This window comes from Sturnus vulgaris, chromosome 5, assembly GCF_052056855.1.
Source record: "Sturnus vulgaris isolate bStuVul1 chromosome 5, bStuVul1.hap1, whole genome shotgun sequence".
Lineage (NCBI taxonomy): Eukaryota > Metazoa > Chordata > Aves > Passeriformes > Sturnidae > Sturnus > Sturnus vulgaris.
The window spans coordinates 11,575,642-11,593,026 of record NC_142247.1 but is presented as its reverse complement, the minus strand read 5'-3'; the positions used below and the strand labels follow the sequence as shown (position 1 = coordinate 11,593,026).

Here is a 17,385-nt window from a genome sequence, read left to right as displayed (position 1 = left end):
CTATTATTTTGTTCTGTTTCCAAAGCACCTTTAAAAGCTATGTCAGATACAGATTAAAAAGTAGAACGTTTTATTGACCCTATTGATTCATTTTTCCTCAGACCCAGTTAGGTAGACAAAGTTGCTCCACAGACTTTTAGTATCCTGGAGATGCAGCTAAATGCAAGTCATTGGCAGAGCAAGGGAGGGCAGCCTCAGAGGGGAATATCCAGCTCCCAGTCACTTCAGCTGAGTCTGTCAGAACATCATGCCAGAAGTTCCTGAGCTGAGCCCATCACGTTGCTCAGCTGTTGGGCTGGGTGAGCAATTCCTGGTGAGAGAAGTGGGCTTCTGCACTATCAGAATTACTTGCTTAGGTCTACTTGTTTGCACACATACCATGACTATCAGAGGTGATGGAAAAAGAATAGTTAGGTTTGTGGAATTGCATATTTGGGCCTCTTCTGCTACAAAATGAAAGTGTGTATCTTTTCACTGGAAATTTGAAGTTTTAATCTTTAAAAATACACATACTGAAGTACTTCTTGGATTTCTTGGGTATATAATAGAAAAACATAAAACTTAAGCTTTTTTCAGAAGTCCTTTCCATGAAAGCATCAGGCAGAATTTATTTTTTCAGTTGAAAATTAATTTAAATTTCAATTTAAAAGTCTAGGAAAAAGAGTTACTTCTTTTTTGAGTAAACAGGATAAGAGAATATAAGTGAGTTAGGATGTCACCCTGATCTCTGCTAACTGGAGAAAAGGTGTGCTAATTCTACTTGATATGAATCTATTTCAAGATTAAACATGGGATTGCAAGAGAAGATTTAAGGGTCCTATCAGACCTATACAAGTTGCCTATGGCCAGTCTGAGGTAGCCAGAGTCAAATTGCACCAGCAAAACCCCGAGACTAAGCCAACAGCAGGACAGCAGCAGGTGGAATAAGGACACTCCACAGTGTTTCCACACACTGTGTAAATATTCCAGGTTAGATGAGGGTGCTGCAGGTCAGGATGAGATTCAGTTGGCAGAGCTGGGCAAGAGACAGTTGCCTGCTGTATTCAAACCATTAGTCAAATCTCAGTCTTATCCTCAAGCTTGGCCTTCACCCACAAGTGTTATCATTCTAAATTTTAAACAGAAATACTAGCTGCTCTCTCAGACACTCCTGCATTTAACATGTGGAAGAACTTTGAGTCGTCAGAGAGGATTTCACAGGGATGATCAGTTGGCCTTTCATGTGTGTCATTTAAAAAATACGTCTTTTACAATCTAGTGATTAAGAAACAACTTAGATTTCTTCCTTGCAATACTCTGGCTGCTGATAGTAGCACTGTTTTTGCTTAGAGAACTCTGTGCTATTACTTAAAAACTTCTCTTTATAATGACAAAAACTATGTCTTGGTTTCCTGTGAGAGGAACTTTCAAAATAAGCAAAAGAAACTACAGCTTGCCTGCCACAAGACTGAGCAATCAAAAAATCTCTATGCCAAAAATTTACAGGCAGGTGAATTTGTTTATTTTGACATGACTTCTTCCTTCTGTTTCAAAAAGTCACTTGGGAGAAACGAGCACAATTGAGTTTTCATTTTCCCTCAGAAAAATACAACTTACTTAAAAAAAGAGAATGAATGTGAGGAGCAGAACTTAACCTTGGCTAACTCACAAACTGTGACAGAGGGGACAGGTTTTACCCTGGCATTGTTTTGAGTGGTTAAACTTCACAGGTGATGTATCTTTATTACAATGTCTCCTTACTCCAGTGATCTTTTGCATTTTCTGGCTATTTTTCCTATTTCCTAATGTATTATACTTACGATTCTGCTTTTAAATGCTTTCCATCTAGTGGTTTCTTACTAGGCTTAGATAAAGGGGGTTTGGCTGTTTGAAATCAATTGACTGCAGTTCAGGATATTGGCTTGGAATGGGCTCTGTCCCTCCAGAGGGATGAGCAATGGAAAGTGAATTACTTTCATCTCCAGTGGTCCTTCTGACAGAGCTCTGAGTCATTTGATGGGATGCATGCAGGAAGCTTACACTGTCATTCCCTGCACTTCTTTCGTGGGTAAAGATTGAGAGAGTGCCAGTCTTTGAGACTGTCATGCCAGCAATTGCTCACTCCCAGAGTAATGGAGCCCCACCCATCCCTGTGTGGATAGGTCACCAAATTTCTTGGGAGGTGAATTTCCTTTCACAGCTTTGTCTTCAAGAAGAGTGTTGCTCATTTGGAAAGAAGAGCCAGAGTGGATCTAGTGCTGCCTGAAATTATTTACCATATGTGCTCAACTTACAATCACCAGATACATCAAGGAATTAATGTGATGAGGATTTTATGCTGTTCAGGGTCATTTGTGGCAGTCCTGCTTGGAGCTGAGCTGGAATTGTTTTATGGCAAACAGCATCTTTGGCCATTAGGGGATTTTTTTATTAAGTACTTTAAGAAAAAAAATCTTGAAGGAAAGTGAACCACTAGTGTGTATCCATTTGTGGTGTTTCCTCTTCCTGCTTTTCCGAAAGTTCCTTGGTCCCTACTTTCTGTCTCCTCTGTCTAGGTTCAGTTTCACCATGGTTTGGAAGACAGGTAGGACCACTTCTGTTTGGAGTTTGTCAGAGCCAACTGATATTTACAGAGAGCTTGGTGAAAAGTACAGCAGGGCATTCCTTTCTATTTTAACGATAGTTGCTCCCTTCAGCCAAGACATTAAATAAATAGGACAAACAACACAATATTCTAGTCTATATTTACAGGCCAAGAATGAGCACAATGCATTTGAATGTACAGTGATGGGAGTGGGTGGTCTGTAGAAGTTAGGACACTGAGTAAAATTTGGGAATTAATTTTCTTTCTGTTTTGGCAAAGAAAGGAGACTTTAAGGAAAGACAGCCACAGAGGTGGGTACAGTTGTAAGTTTTTCCTTTTTGATCTTCATTTGGGCTATCCCACATTTGCTGGCCAGATTGTATTTAAAACTGTTTGGTTTTAAGCAAGCACAGTATATAGCTCTGGAGTTCCATGTCCTCCAGCTGTTCCATTGTGAGTATCTTGAATAGCCCTACAAATGCATTTTTCTTGTCTGGGACCACAGGTGTGTTTAATAAGTATTCTAGAGTAATGTAGGTTCTGCCTAAAATTTCAGGTTTTCCTGTAGACTTAAGTGTTCTTGTGCAGATGCTGTGTCACTGCCTGCCACTACATTTTCTCAGGACTTGAGCTTTTCCTGTTCGGGCCTTTCCCTGGGTATATGCTGATCCATCTCCTGATGCCTGCCTGGGTTCCAGAGCAGCAGGAGCCCTTTAGTCTTCACCTTGACAAGGTCTTCAAACAGCTATCACTACCTTGGCAAGAGAGCAAGAGAATCATTTAGTGTTCAGAGAAAATGGATTGAACAAAGAGGCAACCTCAAATACGCAGCTACTTGTTTCAGTTGTTGACACGTACCCAGAAGTTTCCTTCTGTCATCACCCAAGGCTTTCAACAAACAGCACTGAAATTTGATCTTTGTTTTTCTGATAAAAACCTGTTAGTCACTGTAGCTCTGGTGGTACTTTCCTCTTTGTCAGTAGTTTCCCAAGTCAAAATTGATGGCCTTAGCTAACCTGAAAGTTTGCACTGGCAAAAATTTTAATTTTGTGTGAGGATTGTTAGTGGTTTATCTCCTTACTACTGTTAAGCATCACAGCTGGGAAAGTGTGTTCATGCAAAAGTGGTGCTAGAAGTCCTCCTGCTGAAGACATATAAGAGCTTATATGGGACAATCCATCAGCAGACACCATGGACTAAATAAAAAAAGATGAAAATATCCTTATGAAGATGTAACATCCTAATAAAATCAAGGCAGGGGTATAATGTAGAGTTCCATAAAGAGCTTCCTACCAGGAGAGTTTTTAAACAACCCAGTTCATATTTCAGACTGAGTTATTCTCTACCTTGACCTTAGCCTCTACCATCTAAAACTTAATACCCAGTATTTTCCTGGAGACATTTCCCCTATTTTCTTTCCCTTCTACCTTACAGTGCTCATCATGGTAGTAAGAGGAATGATATGGAGAGACATGAATGGCAAGAGATAAGTTTCAAAAAAATTGCACAGAAACACAGTTAGTACAGTTAAATCAGATCTTACTGTCTTCACAAGTGTTCTGTCAGCTTCTCAAAATGGCATTTCTCTTAGTGTGTTTCCCAAGGAACTGTGGTTACATGGTGGTGGAGGGAGATTGTTTTCACTGTTTTAATTTTGTGTAGAAATAATAACTATCTGCATTTATGCAATACTTTTCTGGGCATCTATAGGGTACACAAATAAAAAATATTTGCAAGCTGTCAGCAATAGATCCTATACCTTGATCACAATATAGACAGTCTGTATTTTTCTTTCTCCACAGATAGCTTTGTGCAGAGACCTTCGAGGCCATCTGCAGAAGCAGTCCACCACAACCCCCCAACCATTGAACTGTTGCATCGCTCACGGTCACCCATCACCAACAACCACCGTCCATCACCAGACCCCGACCAGCGGCCACTGAAGTCCCCCATGGACAGCACCTTCCGTCGCCTGTCCCCGGCCGACAGGGTGCCAGGGACGAGGCACCAGCATGAGAACAACCAGCAGGAGCCCTATCCTCTCTCAGTGTCCCCGATAGAAAATAACCACTGCCCGCCTCCTTCCGAGGTGCTCCAGAAGCCCTGCAGCCCTCGGCAGGAGAACACCAGGGTCATCCAGCTGATGCCCAGCCCTATCATGCATCCTTTGATACTGAACCCCAGGCACTCCGATTTCAAACCACCGAGGTTGTCTGAGGATGGGCTGCACAGGGAGGTCAAGCCCATCAACCTGTCCCACCGAGAAGAGTTAGCTTATATGAACCACATCATGGTGTCTGTCTCCCCTCCCGAGGACCACGCGATGCCAATCGGCAGGATAGCAGGTAAGGGACATTCTCTAGGCTACACCAAAGTTGATGCTCTTCATTCATAACTAACCATGCTTTGTTTTAAGAGTTTCTTCTTTCCTTTTGCTACTCTGTGACATCAAGAGTTTACTGGCATTCTGCAAGTTTCACTACATCTGTAGCTTACGCAGTGCAATATTAATAAACAACTTTCATGACAGGTAAGCAGAGGTTCAGAATGACTTGCCTGTGACCACAGAAGATGTAACTGGTATTGAAACATTTGCATCCTGACATTTGCTGCCTGTCCACCCACTAGGAATCCATTCATTTCCCAAGATATCTATCTCTGAAGCCTTGTTCTGCAAAGAGAGAGTTTTCTAAGAGTTCTAGTCACATTAGTGTCCAATCCTGTGGAAAGGAAGAAACCCTCTGTCAGTGGCCTTTGAAATAATGCAGTGTCAAGCCCATTATGAAGCTGGCAGGACTGATGAAATACCGGAGTCCTACTTCATAGCCTTTCCTGGGCTTCTCACATCAGGATTGTCCCTTTTTACAGGAACAAGGTTGGCTTTGTCCCACACAAACCACAGGCATTGTCTCACTTTTGTTATTGTAAATAACTGACATCACAACAGCTGAATGAGGAGGCTGAGGTTACAGAAAATGTTTCTTGTACTCCAAAGGGAATTGTAAATAAGGAGAGGGGGAAGGGGAATCCAACCACTTCAGAAATACACTGGATGCCCCAGTAACCAATTTCTTTTGAGAGATGTAAATACACACCACACCCAGAAAGATTCCATGCAGTTGTGTCAGCAGTGACCTAATGTGATCCCCAGCTCCTGTGGGGTATTACAGATGTCCACAGAGCTACAAACACCTTGTTCTTTTTTGTCCTTATATGCCTTAAGTGTGTTACAGATGTGATGCTGACTCAGCTTTAATGAGGAAGATTTTCTATTTTCTTGAGATTTACCACTTCAAATTCCAAAAATACATATCTTACTATCTAGTCAAGATCAAGCACAGCAAGGACCATGATCCTTTCACTAACAGAAAGATGAGTTACAGAAATTAATCCTTTGGCAGTTTTGTCTGGCTGACATTTGTCTCTCTCCTTTTGACTTTTATTACCCACCAAATTCCCAGCAAGTTAATAAATTTACTTAAAGTTATGGCAGAGAAAATAGCCTACTGGTTGCATCACTGGAGATGTCCTTCCCACAAAGTGTTGTTGGGAGATCAAGATCTCTTTTATTTTCCAGAAGAAAGCATTCTTTAAGAATAACTCTAGTCTGAGGTAAATGTAAGAAAAAGTACAGAGAGTATGTGGTGGTGTAATTCTTTTACTTTAAACTCAGGAGTTTTCTTACATAGCTGGGAATCTTTGGTTTCTGCACATTGTGCAATGGGTCCAGTGATACTAGACCCAGTAATCCTCATGTCTTTTCCATCCCTATGTTGTTTGCAGGGCATACAGAGCCCAAGCCCTTGGAAATCTGGGCCTCACACAGTTGCTTAGCAAGTATGTATAGCCATTAAAAATGTTATCCAAAGGCTATACCTGCAGACTTAGGTGCTTTCTCTTGCAGGCCCATGGCTTCACTGAGACCCACAAGCAAGAGTGGCATACCTGAAATAGCTGGTGAAATATTTCATGCCAGGAAAACCTGGAGTGTGTTCAAGCATTTGGTTCAGATGAGGGCAGTGTTTTATGGCCCAGGGTTGGGGAATTACAGAGCTCATGGTTAGATTGATTAGATTTCTGCTGATAAATTGGCCAGCATACTTCCATCAGTGCCCGAGTCCTTTAATTGTAAAATCTCATATGCCTCATTTGCTGTACAGGCACAAGCTACTGCTCCTCTGGTTGGATTGTAATGGCCTCTGAACTGTAGAGACACCCTCTAAGGAGTTCACAACTAATTTAAAGGTGATAAAAACTAGATTACTACCAAGCATTTAGACAGTCAGTGCCTCGTGCCTGAAGTCAACTTCACTGGAGCTGTTGAATTCAATGGCAGCATACTTAGGCTTCTAGAAAGAAAGTACCTTTCTGTCTGCTTTCCACCCATCTCACAGCTCTTGCCAATAAGTGATTTCACTTCTTTTTTGTCATCATAAATGTATTTTTCATCTCAGTGTCCTTACCTTTACTGCCATAGTTTAGCATGGAAGTGCTTGACCAACCATGCTCACCATTTCAGTGTGAGAGAGACCATGAAAGGTGTGAGACGTGGCTCTTAAGCTGCAAATGTACATCAATGTATAAATATATAAAGATCTGTTCTTTAAAGGGACTTTTTAGAAATCACTGGCATTAATTCCATTTTCTTGATGAGAATGACTGATGGGTTGGGCAATGAAAAGTTTTATCAATAGTCCACTGCCAGAGCTAAGTACTCAACTGTTTACACTGGTGAGAAAAGCCTTGATTTTCTATGGCTTAACCACTTGCATGCAGGTGATTTTCAGGAGAGAGAGTGATGAGGAGCTACTAGGGAAACCTGGTAGGCTGCTCACTAAAACTTTAGGCTGTGCTCCAGAACGTCTTCTGTTCCCAGCTCAGATGTTTTATGTTGTAGAAAGAATTTTCCTTGGACTTAAGACACCTCACAGCCTCATGAATCTGTTTACTTGTAGATTGAGTGTGTTTTTAAATGCAGCTTGCAATTAGTTGGTGCTGAGAAAGAAAACAATGTTTTTTCTTGCTGCTATAAACAAATACACTCTTTTTAGGAGGTTGATCAATACAGCTCTGGACTTTCTGTCAGGCAAAGTAATGACCTCTACTCAGTGGGTGACTAAACTTTCCTACCTTTTTATGTAATACCATTTTTCATAATATTAATTTTACTGGTAAAGCACTTTCTCTTTTACAGCAAAGGATTTCAAGTTGAAGGTCTTATTATCTTTTCATCTAAGGCCAATTCACACTTTCCTAGCAAAGCCAGAGGCATAAAGCATCTTTATATTAGTCATTAAGGTCACATATATTATTCATCATTGGCTAGAGTTGATTTTGAAAATTATGGTTAGCTATCTTCGCAACACAATATGTGCAAGTCTTTTGTGTAACTTTGTCTGGAGAACTGGAGGTCATCATGTTGAAATGACCAAGAAACAGGTTAGCATCCTCTGCAAAGACACCAGGCAAGGGATAAACTAAGTAATTCAGGCATCAGTAGTCATCTAGTTAACAGCATGTAAAAATATTAAAAGTACATCAAAAGGGCAGTTCAGCAGAGCAGTGTAATGGAGAGGTTTTTTTACTGGAACTTCTCATTCAAAGCAACAACACTTTTGTTAGTCAGGTCCTAACTTGGACTCTAGCAAGCAGGAATTCTATATATGGCTTACTTTTAGCTCTGACTTTTTTTCGGTAGTCGATCTTGATTCTCCACAAACCGTCTCCAAGGATATCTTGGGGGGGTGAAAATAGATACCTTTTTTTCTCTTTTCTTTTCTTTTATTTTTTTTTTTTTTTAATTGCAATTTAAATCAAGAGGGGCACCTCACATTAGCCCTTCTGCAGACTGGAAATTCTACTCCCCATGAACCTCTGACTGCGAAGGTTTTGTTATCAAGCATTTTAGGGCTTTGATATCTTGTAAAAGGTACTTCCCCAAGGTGCAAGAGGCAGTCATGGGACTATCAATCTATAACAGGGTTGGTTTCATCCTAACCTTTATCTCATAGAGATTGTCTTAGAAACACCCAAATTAAGCTAATGACATGGTGGTATTTACCTCACTTTTGATTCAGTCACTTAAAACTCATTAATACAATTCTGGATATTTCTTGTGAGGGGAAATCCATTGCTGAGCAGGTCCCTGAGATTTCCAGCTCCCAGTGTCTTTTTCTGTACCAGGTCTGGGACTGAAAGGCTTGTTCACTAATCACAGCATGCTGAAATCTAAAGGCAGGTGAGTCCTGTGCCTGATGTTATCTATCAGCGTGCTGCTCTTATCAGCTGGGTTACCTTAGCAACTGGTCTGTATCTGACTTCATGAGCTGCCAGATTTGTTTCTTCTCCTTCAGAAGTCTGAGAAAAAGCCTGGCAATGTTGAAACTGTTGGGAGGCACATTGTCTACCACTGTACTGGTTAGGGCCATAAAGCCCTTGACTGCTGTTGGAATGAGGATAGACAAGATTCTTACCCTGCCAAAGTCGTGACAGAGAGCTGCCTCCAGACTTGCTCCTGGTTTACCTCAGCCTCTCAGTGTGCCACACATCCTGAGAGTACAGGAACATAGCATGAACCTCATGGATCTGTGGCAAGGCGTGTGAAAATGTCATCTCAGTAAAAACAGTCTGATGGCTGAAACCAAAAATGCAGTCCCATGGTAAGAGCACATCAGCTATGAATGACTCACATTCTGCTAAAATCTACAAAACAGCTCTTGGGATGGGCGTGGGCTCTGAGCATGGGGAGGTCTTCCAAAGGGGTTTGATTGTTTTGTATGGGGACAGAGTTTGGAGGGGGAACAGAATCATGGATTCCCCTCCTTTGTTTGAAATAATTACTTGTGTGGGAGGCGAAAAGACAGGCGAGGACAGTGGAATACCCCTTTCACAAATACAGTGCTTTAAAAAAGTGCAAATCAACTGGTACTTTTTCCTATTTATACTCTGGAGTTGGGCTGGAAAGCTTTTAAATGAGGATAAGATAAACTCAGCTGATTGAGCTGTCAGATTTGTAACAATAGACTTTTAGAGCTTAAACATCAAAAGACACCAAGCTTCAAACCACTGCACCACAGCAGTGTCTCCTCACTACTTAACTACTAGGACCAGAGCCCCAGTGCCCACCCCTGCTCCAGATATTCCATGGGACATTTACGTCACATTGTAGGATGATCTTTTAAGTTTTTTAAAGTCACATACCAGAGCAAAATCCTTTGTGCAAATGCACCACATTCATTTATTATTTATAATGTGTTACAACACATTCGTTTCTTTTTCTTTCTGTAAAAATCAGCTGTACAGGCACAGTTACTTTTCAATGGCATGTGCTGAATGGTAGGGAGGGAGGGTGGGAAAGGAGGCAAAGAAAATTATGCCTCTGTAGTGAAGAGGGTAAAAAGCAGCATCGAAGCACAACTTAGAAGTTACAGGTTTTGTAACTGATACCATTAGCCCTCACAGAAGGCTGGAAAAAATGATGAAAAAGTTAATACTGGTACTATTGAAAGGCATTTAAAGAATAATGCAGACATCAAGCACAGTCAACCACAAAGGTAAATCCCATTTAACTAATTTGCTATCTTAGTATGTTAAGAACAGCCCCCTAGTGGATTGAGGGAAGGTGGTGGGTATAGTTGTTTTGCATTTTAGGGAGGCTTTTCGTACTGCCCCTCACAGCAGGGTCGAGTTGCATAGCTGTGGGATGGGCGAGTTCCCAGTGCACTGGGTAAAGAACTATCTTAAGGGCATGGCTCAGAGGGTTGTAGTGAATGGAGCCACATCTGGCTGGCAATGTTCCACAGGGCTGTTCCCCAGGGCTCAGTTCTAGGGACAGTCCTGATCAATGTATTTATCAGCAATCTGGATGCAGAAATTGAATGCACCTTTAGCAATTTTACTGATGGTACCAAAGTGAGGAGATGCTGTTGACTCTACTGAGGGACAAGACGCCTTGGAGAGGGGTCGGTATAGATTGGAGCATTGGGCTCTGATCCATGGGATGAAATCTGACAAATCCAACTGATAGATTCTGCACCTTCGGTGGAGCAGTGCTGGGCACAAATATAAATGGGAAGAGGAATGTCTGGGGACTATCCCTGCAGGATGCTGGTCAGCACCAGGCTCAGCAGGAGTCAGCAGTGTGCCCTGACAGCCAGGAGGGCAAACCATATCTGGGGTGTATCAAACATGCAGCTGATCTCCAGGACAGCACATAACATTGTTAATTCCATAGGAGTCTACCTGTGTACCCACCTAGGACTGCCAAAGCTGTCTTCTCCACTGTCATGAGTCATGAACCCAGCAGGATGTGGGTGGCAGACAGACTTTGGGGGGCAACTTTGACAAGATGGTCACAGCAGCTGAGCAATTTCAAGTTACAGACTGGCAACCTAGAGAAAGCAAAGACAGTTGTTCACTTTGGCAATTCTAAGTTGTAAGTAGTAGGGGTTCAGCAGTTGTTTTCCAGGGAATTGATCTTCCTTCCTGTAGGGCAGCAGCTCATGCTGACAGATTGGAGCCTTGCAAGAACATGAGAATCCTGGTGTAATGCTGGCCTGTCACTCCTATTTGCATATGACAATGATAATGTCACTGGCCTTGTTTCATCACTTGCTCTTGCAGTCATGTACACTTTTACATTTCCACTACATGCCGTGTCTCTTGGAGCCCCTGTGGAAAACCAGACTGCTGAAGAGACTGAAGTGTGGATAAGAGTCAAGCTCATAGAGCTCATATTCATAGGAGTTTTCATTATAACCTTGAGAGTCTTCTTAACATGGCATTAACAATTAATTTCAGCATTAAAGTGGGCCTTCCCTGCCAATTTAACTAATGACACTCAAGCTCAAACAATGGCTGAATAGCAATGGCTTGGCTAGGTGGTTGTAGATTTTCTGTGGTGTCTCGCTTCACAGCTCCATTCTCGCTGCACAGTTACAGGAGCAGAAATTGCAGTCAGGGCTTGTTCAGGTCTACTCAGAAGCCAGGACTGACCAAGCCACAGGGAAAGCTCAGTCATTTAGATTTCATTTTTCTCATTACTGTACTGCAGCACCCATGGCTAGACAGATAAGTGTATTCAGAGAACCTTAAGCATCCACTGGGGTCAGCAGGATGTTACAGTCTTTTAAGAAACTTGCCTTTTAATGAAAACAGATCCCTTATTTTCCATGTATACTGCACACTTCTTTCAGGCTAGAGTTGTTTCAGTAATTCAGATTTTCTTCTACAAAGCAGACTTGGATCACTTTGAATCCTCTTAGTTAAACCAGGAGAGCACACTGTTTGTTTACAGTGTTGACACTACACTGTCTCCAGAGGCAGGCCTATTTAAGTCTGGCTTTAATACCAATCACTTACAAGCAACGCACATCAGTTTATATTAATTCAAATGCAAACCATTAAACTGGTAAGGCTGTTTTCCATCTGGGAAGGGAAGGGAAGGGAAGGGAAGGGAAGGGAAGGGAAGGGAAGGGAAGGGAAGGGAAGGGAAGGGAAGGGAAGGGAAGGGAAGGGAGAATTTGACCATGTCTCAATGTGGAGTTTGAACTCAAAGAAGGGGAGGTCACATCTCAGTTTTTGGCAAGGGACCCATCAGAAATCACCAGTTTATGGCTTATGAAGTCCCTTCAGGAGGGACTAACTGGTAACACACCAACAGCTGTGTTCTCCAGTCATGCTCACACCTCCCACAGTACTCTGGGCTTTCTGAGAGAACATAGAAGTCAGGTTCATAGGGAGCAGTCTATTACAGACAATGATTTGCTGCTCTTGAAAAAATACAGAAGTCTAAACCCAAGACTGAACTGTCAGAAGATAGTAGGGATTCTCACATTGAGGGGTTAAAAATTACTGCCCTTTCTGGGAATGCTTTTGCTGCATTAAAGTCATTCCTTCTTTTGCCAGCTTCTCTAAAGGACAATTCTGAAGATAAAACGTCATTCTTAATTGTTAAATTCCCATTATTAATGTGTTTGGCCAGTTTTCTGATGTCAAAGAGGTTGTGAGGTGTTTGTAAGAAGTGCATGTAAACAGGCAGATGTTGAATTTCTTTTCCAGTCATTGCCTTTCATGAGCAGTAAAGCTGAGGAAAAGCCACAGGAGAATCAGAGAGGTTTCTTTAGCAGGAGTCTTCTACCATTGTGGTGGAGCAAAAAAACACCACTTGAAGATGATACTGAAAATGCCCATCTATTTGGTGGGGATGTGGGAATGGAGCAGGAGAGGAGGACAGGAACAAAAAAGACTGTTTTTAATACAACAGTCTTCAGCTTTCAAAGTCTTTATCAAATGGTCTGTGACCCATCTATTACATATTCGTTGTGATTTCAGTGCTCTTTTCTACAACCACATGAGGTATATTTTGGATCCTCCTTCCCTGTACAAATTTTTATTGCCAAAGACAGAGCTTGGCCTCATCTTGCTGTGTTATTTTTGCAACCTCACAGCACAACTGTTAGCAGCATGACAGTCTCAGGTTTCTGCTCTACTTCTGCCTGATCTCCCACTCAGCGTTTGGGTACAAGACAGAAGAAACATACAACTGTTGTATTGTGTGATCTGGCAACCTCTTTACTCAGCCCCAGCTTGAATTTACTGAGCTGAACAAACAGTTGTCTGTCAAGAGGTTTCTCCACAAAAAACATTGGCTTTACTGTACCAGCTTACCATCCTGCTTCCAGCAGCAACACTCACAGAAAGGAAACTATTTTCCCTCAGTGACCTGGACATGGATTAACATACATTGATGACCCGGATGTTCCATCTCAGGACCGGTCAGTGTTCTCCCAGGCCTTAGAGCCATTTGAACCCTTAACCATGGGACTTGGTTGCTTTGTTCTTTTGTTTTTGCCTGCTAAAATGAATATGTCATGGATAGATCTTGAGGCTGGATTGTATATCAGCATAGCATAACACTCCTGCAGCAGGTCTGTTAAGGAAACTCTACAGTCACACCATTCCCAGGACTCTGCCAGTGGCATTCCCAAGGTCAGAGACTTTCTGGGATCAAAGCCCTTCCCCAGTTCCAGTGACTGTGAATTGCATCAGTTCATAATTTGAACACCATGAGCATCACCATGTTATCTTCACACACACTTCAGGTGTACTTAAAGAAACCAGAGTGCCAGAGAACTTCGAGGGCTCTGTTCATTAGTTTCAGTTGTGATCAGCCATTGTTTGCTTCACTCTGAACAAATGCAGTTGCACAAATCACCTTGTAAAATAAAGGGGGCCAAGCTTGGGAGAACTCTTCAGCTGGTAGAAATCACAGAACCATTTAAGTCAAATGATATCATGCTGGAGGGATTTTAGGCTAACCTACACAGCAAGGGGTAAGGCCTCAGCTGATGTCAGAGGGACTATGACAATGTTCCTTTGGCATCTCTTCCTGTGTGGAGCCATGTTGGGTTCCAAGGCAATCATCAGCCAGATCAAACACTTTTTATATAATGCTCTTCAGCACAAGATGTGGGTGGGTCTCGCAAAACATTTCTGCGGTTATGGGAGGGTTTTGGTAGCTGCTACATGAAGAGGGCCAGCTCTGCACCATGGGCCTCATTTAAACAATAGAGGACTCAGATACAGTGTGTGCTTTAAGTAATATTTCAGTGCAGGGGAATGTTATATCCTGAACAAAAGAGGTCTTTAGCATTCATATGCCTGTATTGTTAACAGCATTATTTAGTCCTATGGAGTACAGATGCGAGATCTCTCACCACTGTAACATGAAGATGACCTTGGCCAAATGATACTGGAGAAGTCATTTGTAATGGCTAGACAAATATCAAAATACTAGGAACCTAAGATCCATAATGTTTCATTTACAGATCATTCTGAGATGGTATTTCAATTCCAAGGGATATTTATTACTATCATATAGCTATTAGGAAGTATTTATATGCCAGTATTCTTTAGGTGTGTATTCAGAAGACTGTGCCTAATCAATTAATAATAACATGGTTTTTATTAGCAGGACTGAGAAACTGCTGCCTCTTGCACATGTAGGGCAGTGCTTATGGCAGACAATTTGAGAACTAGCTAAGTACTCTACACCTTATCACTACCTTGTGCATAACTATAAAAGTCCCTCTAGAAGCATTATCTGCAGGAGGAAAGTTGTAGCCATACTTCTCCATTTGAAGCTGCAGTTTGCCCTAATTCCCAGCTAATTACATAGTTCAGACTTGCTTAGTATTACAACTGAGAAAATAGTAGGGCATGGAAGTGCCCGTGTTTAGGAGCCCTTTCCACGTTGCTGGGCCATTCACCACCTTCCCACTCTGGCTACATCACCTTAAAGCCTCTCAATCCCAGCTCTATCCACAGCTGAATCTCTGTAGCTGCAGACTGTACAAAGTTCAACCATCTGAGTTCACTTGAAAAAAAAATCTGTGTGTGCTAGGGGGAAATGATGTTTCCCTGTGCTAGGGAGGCATAGTAGCTTTCTAAGTAAGCTTATTTTAGCCAAAAGGCAGGAAATCGCAGAATGCCCAAACAATTTAGGCACCAGCCCTGACTCAACTCCCCGACTGAATCTCGCACACTTTGTAACTTGCTTGGCCTCAGCAGCATCCATGTGCTTTCTTGATATTACTCACTAGCCAGCACACACCCTGTGGAGAGTCCCCTCGTGCAGCAGCTCCTTTGGAGGCCTTCTGACAGCCAAGGAAGAGACTGAGTCTTCATGGAGTCATTTCCACCATCCAGACTTTCCTCATACAAATGATTGACATTTACAAAACAACCATCCACGTACAAGTCCTTCTCTTCATTTCCTCTGTCCTTCCTAAAAATACACATCACATTTTTGACCTTCCTGGGGAATGCAACTTTCTGTATCATAGAATCATAGAGCATCCTGAATTGGAAGCCACCCACAAGGATCATCAAAGTCCTACTTGCTAGGCTGAGACAGGGCAGCCCCAAGAATCCCACCTTGTGTACGCACATTGTCTATCATCTCCAGCAGCCTTTTATGGAGGTGCCTCTTTTCCTAGTGAGAAGCTCCTGTTAAAAGCGTTTTCTAGTATTGCCCCTTCTTGGGTTTTGACCAGTTTCACAGCCTTGCAGATGAGCTCTGCTATAATCCAAGTTCATTACAGTCTCTTAAGAGAGTTACTAGGTAGCCTCAACTCATTGTCTGTAATGTCCTATTAAAGATGGTCTCTACTGGTAGATTATTTAATTGCTGATCCTCTGTCAGTCAGGGAGAATCCTCCAGGACCTTGTATTTTTTACTGTGCAATCTGCAGAGAAAGATATGTAGGGCAACCATTTGTGGTTAAAAACAAACAAAAAACCCTTGAGTGCCTGTTCTCAAATTCCTAAAGGTGTCCCAAGTGAAACTAGAATGAAGACAAGCTGCTTTAGATCCTGTGCAAGCTGAGCTCATACATAACTAAAATGTGCTCCAAAGCATCAGCTGCTCCAAGATAACTGTGTGCTCAGTGCTCTCAACTCTGGGGAGAAGAAATGCAGTGAGCCTGAATCTTTTCTACTGGCGTTTAATGCTTTTTATGTCCTATTTGCAGTGGCTTGAGACAGTTACCACAGTTGCCCTGATGCTCAGTGAATTTCTGCAACTGAGTCATATATCTAAATTTGCTGATAGACAGCCATATGGTTTGAAATCAAGTTTTTAAGTGGTTATAGGAACCAAGCAGAGTTTTCAAGGATTTTCGGTTTTATTGTTGAAGCAAACAGCAGTCTCAGATCCTTGGGTGGTTGGGTTTTTTTGCAAATTCCACCAGCCTACTAAATACCTCTGCAAGTCTGAGCAGCTCAGTCAGTTGAGAATATGGGATGGGGCCCTTGATCACTTATGATTTTTCTTGTGAAGATCTCAAGATGCAGATCTGAGTTCTTCTCATTTGAGGTGTATTTATATTCAAGCTTAGTCTGAATCCGTCCTAAAATCTGCACTTGAATCCTAGCTCTTCTTAGTATCTGAAGCTCTCTTTGTTTCCACATAGACATCTCAGGTTGATTTTTCTGTGTGCTTCTTTGGTTTTGTGCAGGAGGACCCAGGATGTGTGTCTGAATGTGAGAGAGAGAGATTAAAAGTAACACTGCCTATTGCAAATAATGAGGTGAAAATAAAGAGGAATGTAAATCATATCTCTGCAGAACTGTAAATATGAGCTATAAGGTGCTGTAATTGGAGGTTGTCTGTCCTGGGTTGAACATTCAGGAATATGACAGAGCCTGACATTGACTGGCCTCTGCAGGAGCACCATCCCTCCACCTGACCCCAAGGATTCTTGCACTAAAAAAGACATTTTCTATAAATTTCTTGTATTGAAAGAGTTCTGGAATTAATTGCACATATGTCAAAGAACCATGTAAGTCGGGCCTTACTACCCTTTTATCTGAAAACCTCTCACAATATTAAAAGGCACAAACCAGAAGAGCAATACAATCTCCCTTGTCTTGAATCATAAATGAAGTCCAGAAAAGAAACTTTTTTCCTCTGTGTGTGTGTGTGTGTGTGTGTGCAAAAACATTGACAGAAAGGCAGTGTAATAATTATGTTTTGTGAATTTGTGAGGGAGGGGATGATAGAAATTCAAGTTATAGCTCTCAACTTTAGTTTTCAGACCTCTCACTCAGGTTCCCTCCAGGGAAACTTGTGCCCAGGTTTCATTTTTTAAACTAAAACCTAGAGAAGTCTCAAATGGGGATGGAGATTTTTCTGTGGAAAATGTTTTTCTGTGAAAAGTGTTAATGAAAATAAGATTTTTCCAACCAAAACAGTTTGTCTCTTGCCTTTCACATTCCTCCTGTTGTAAATGTCATGGATGAGGTGACCATCAGGGTAGGTT

At 41.9% G+C, this 17,385-nt stretch overlaps 1 protein-coding gene across 4 annotated transcripts in view; it reads left to right on the top strand.

Moving 5' to 3' along the window:
• ETV6 (ETS variant transcription factor 6) overlaps positions 1-17,385 on the top strand; it is a 129,516-nt gene that overhangs the window by 100,918 nt on the left and 11,213 nt on the right. For all 4 annotated transcript variants that reach the window (XM_014880562.2, XM_014880552.2, XM_088164841.1 and 1 more), the window contains exon 5: positions 4,366-4,908. In XM_014880562.2, coding sequence (XP_014736048.1) covers positions 4,366-4,908 — 543 coding nt within the window. The remainder of the gene's footprint in view (positions 1-4,365; positions 4,909-17,385) is intronic.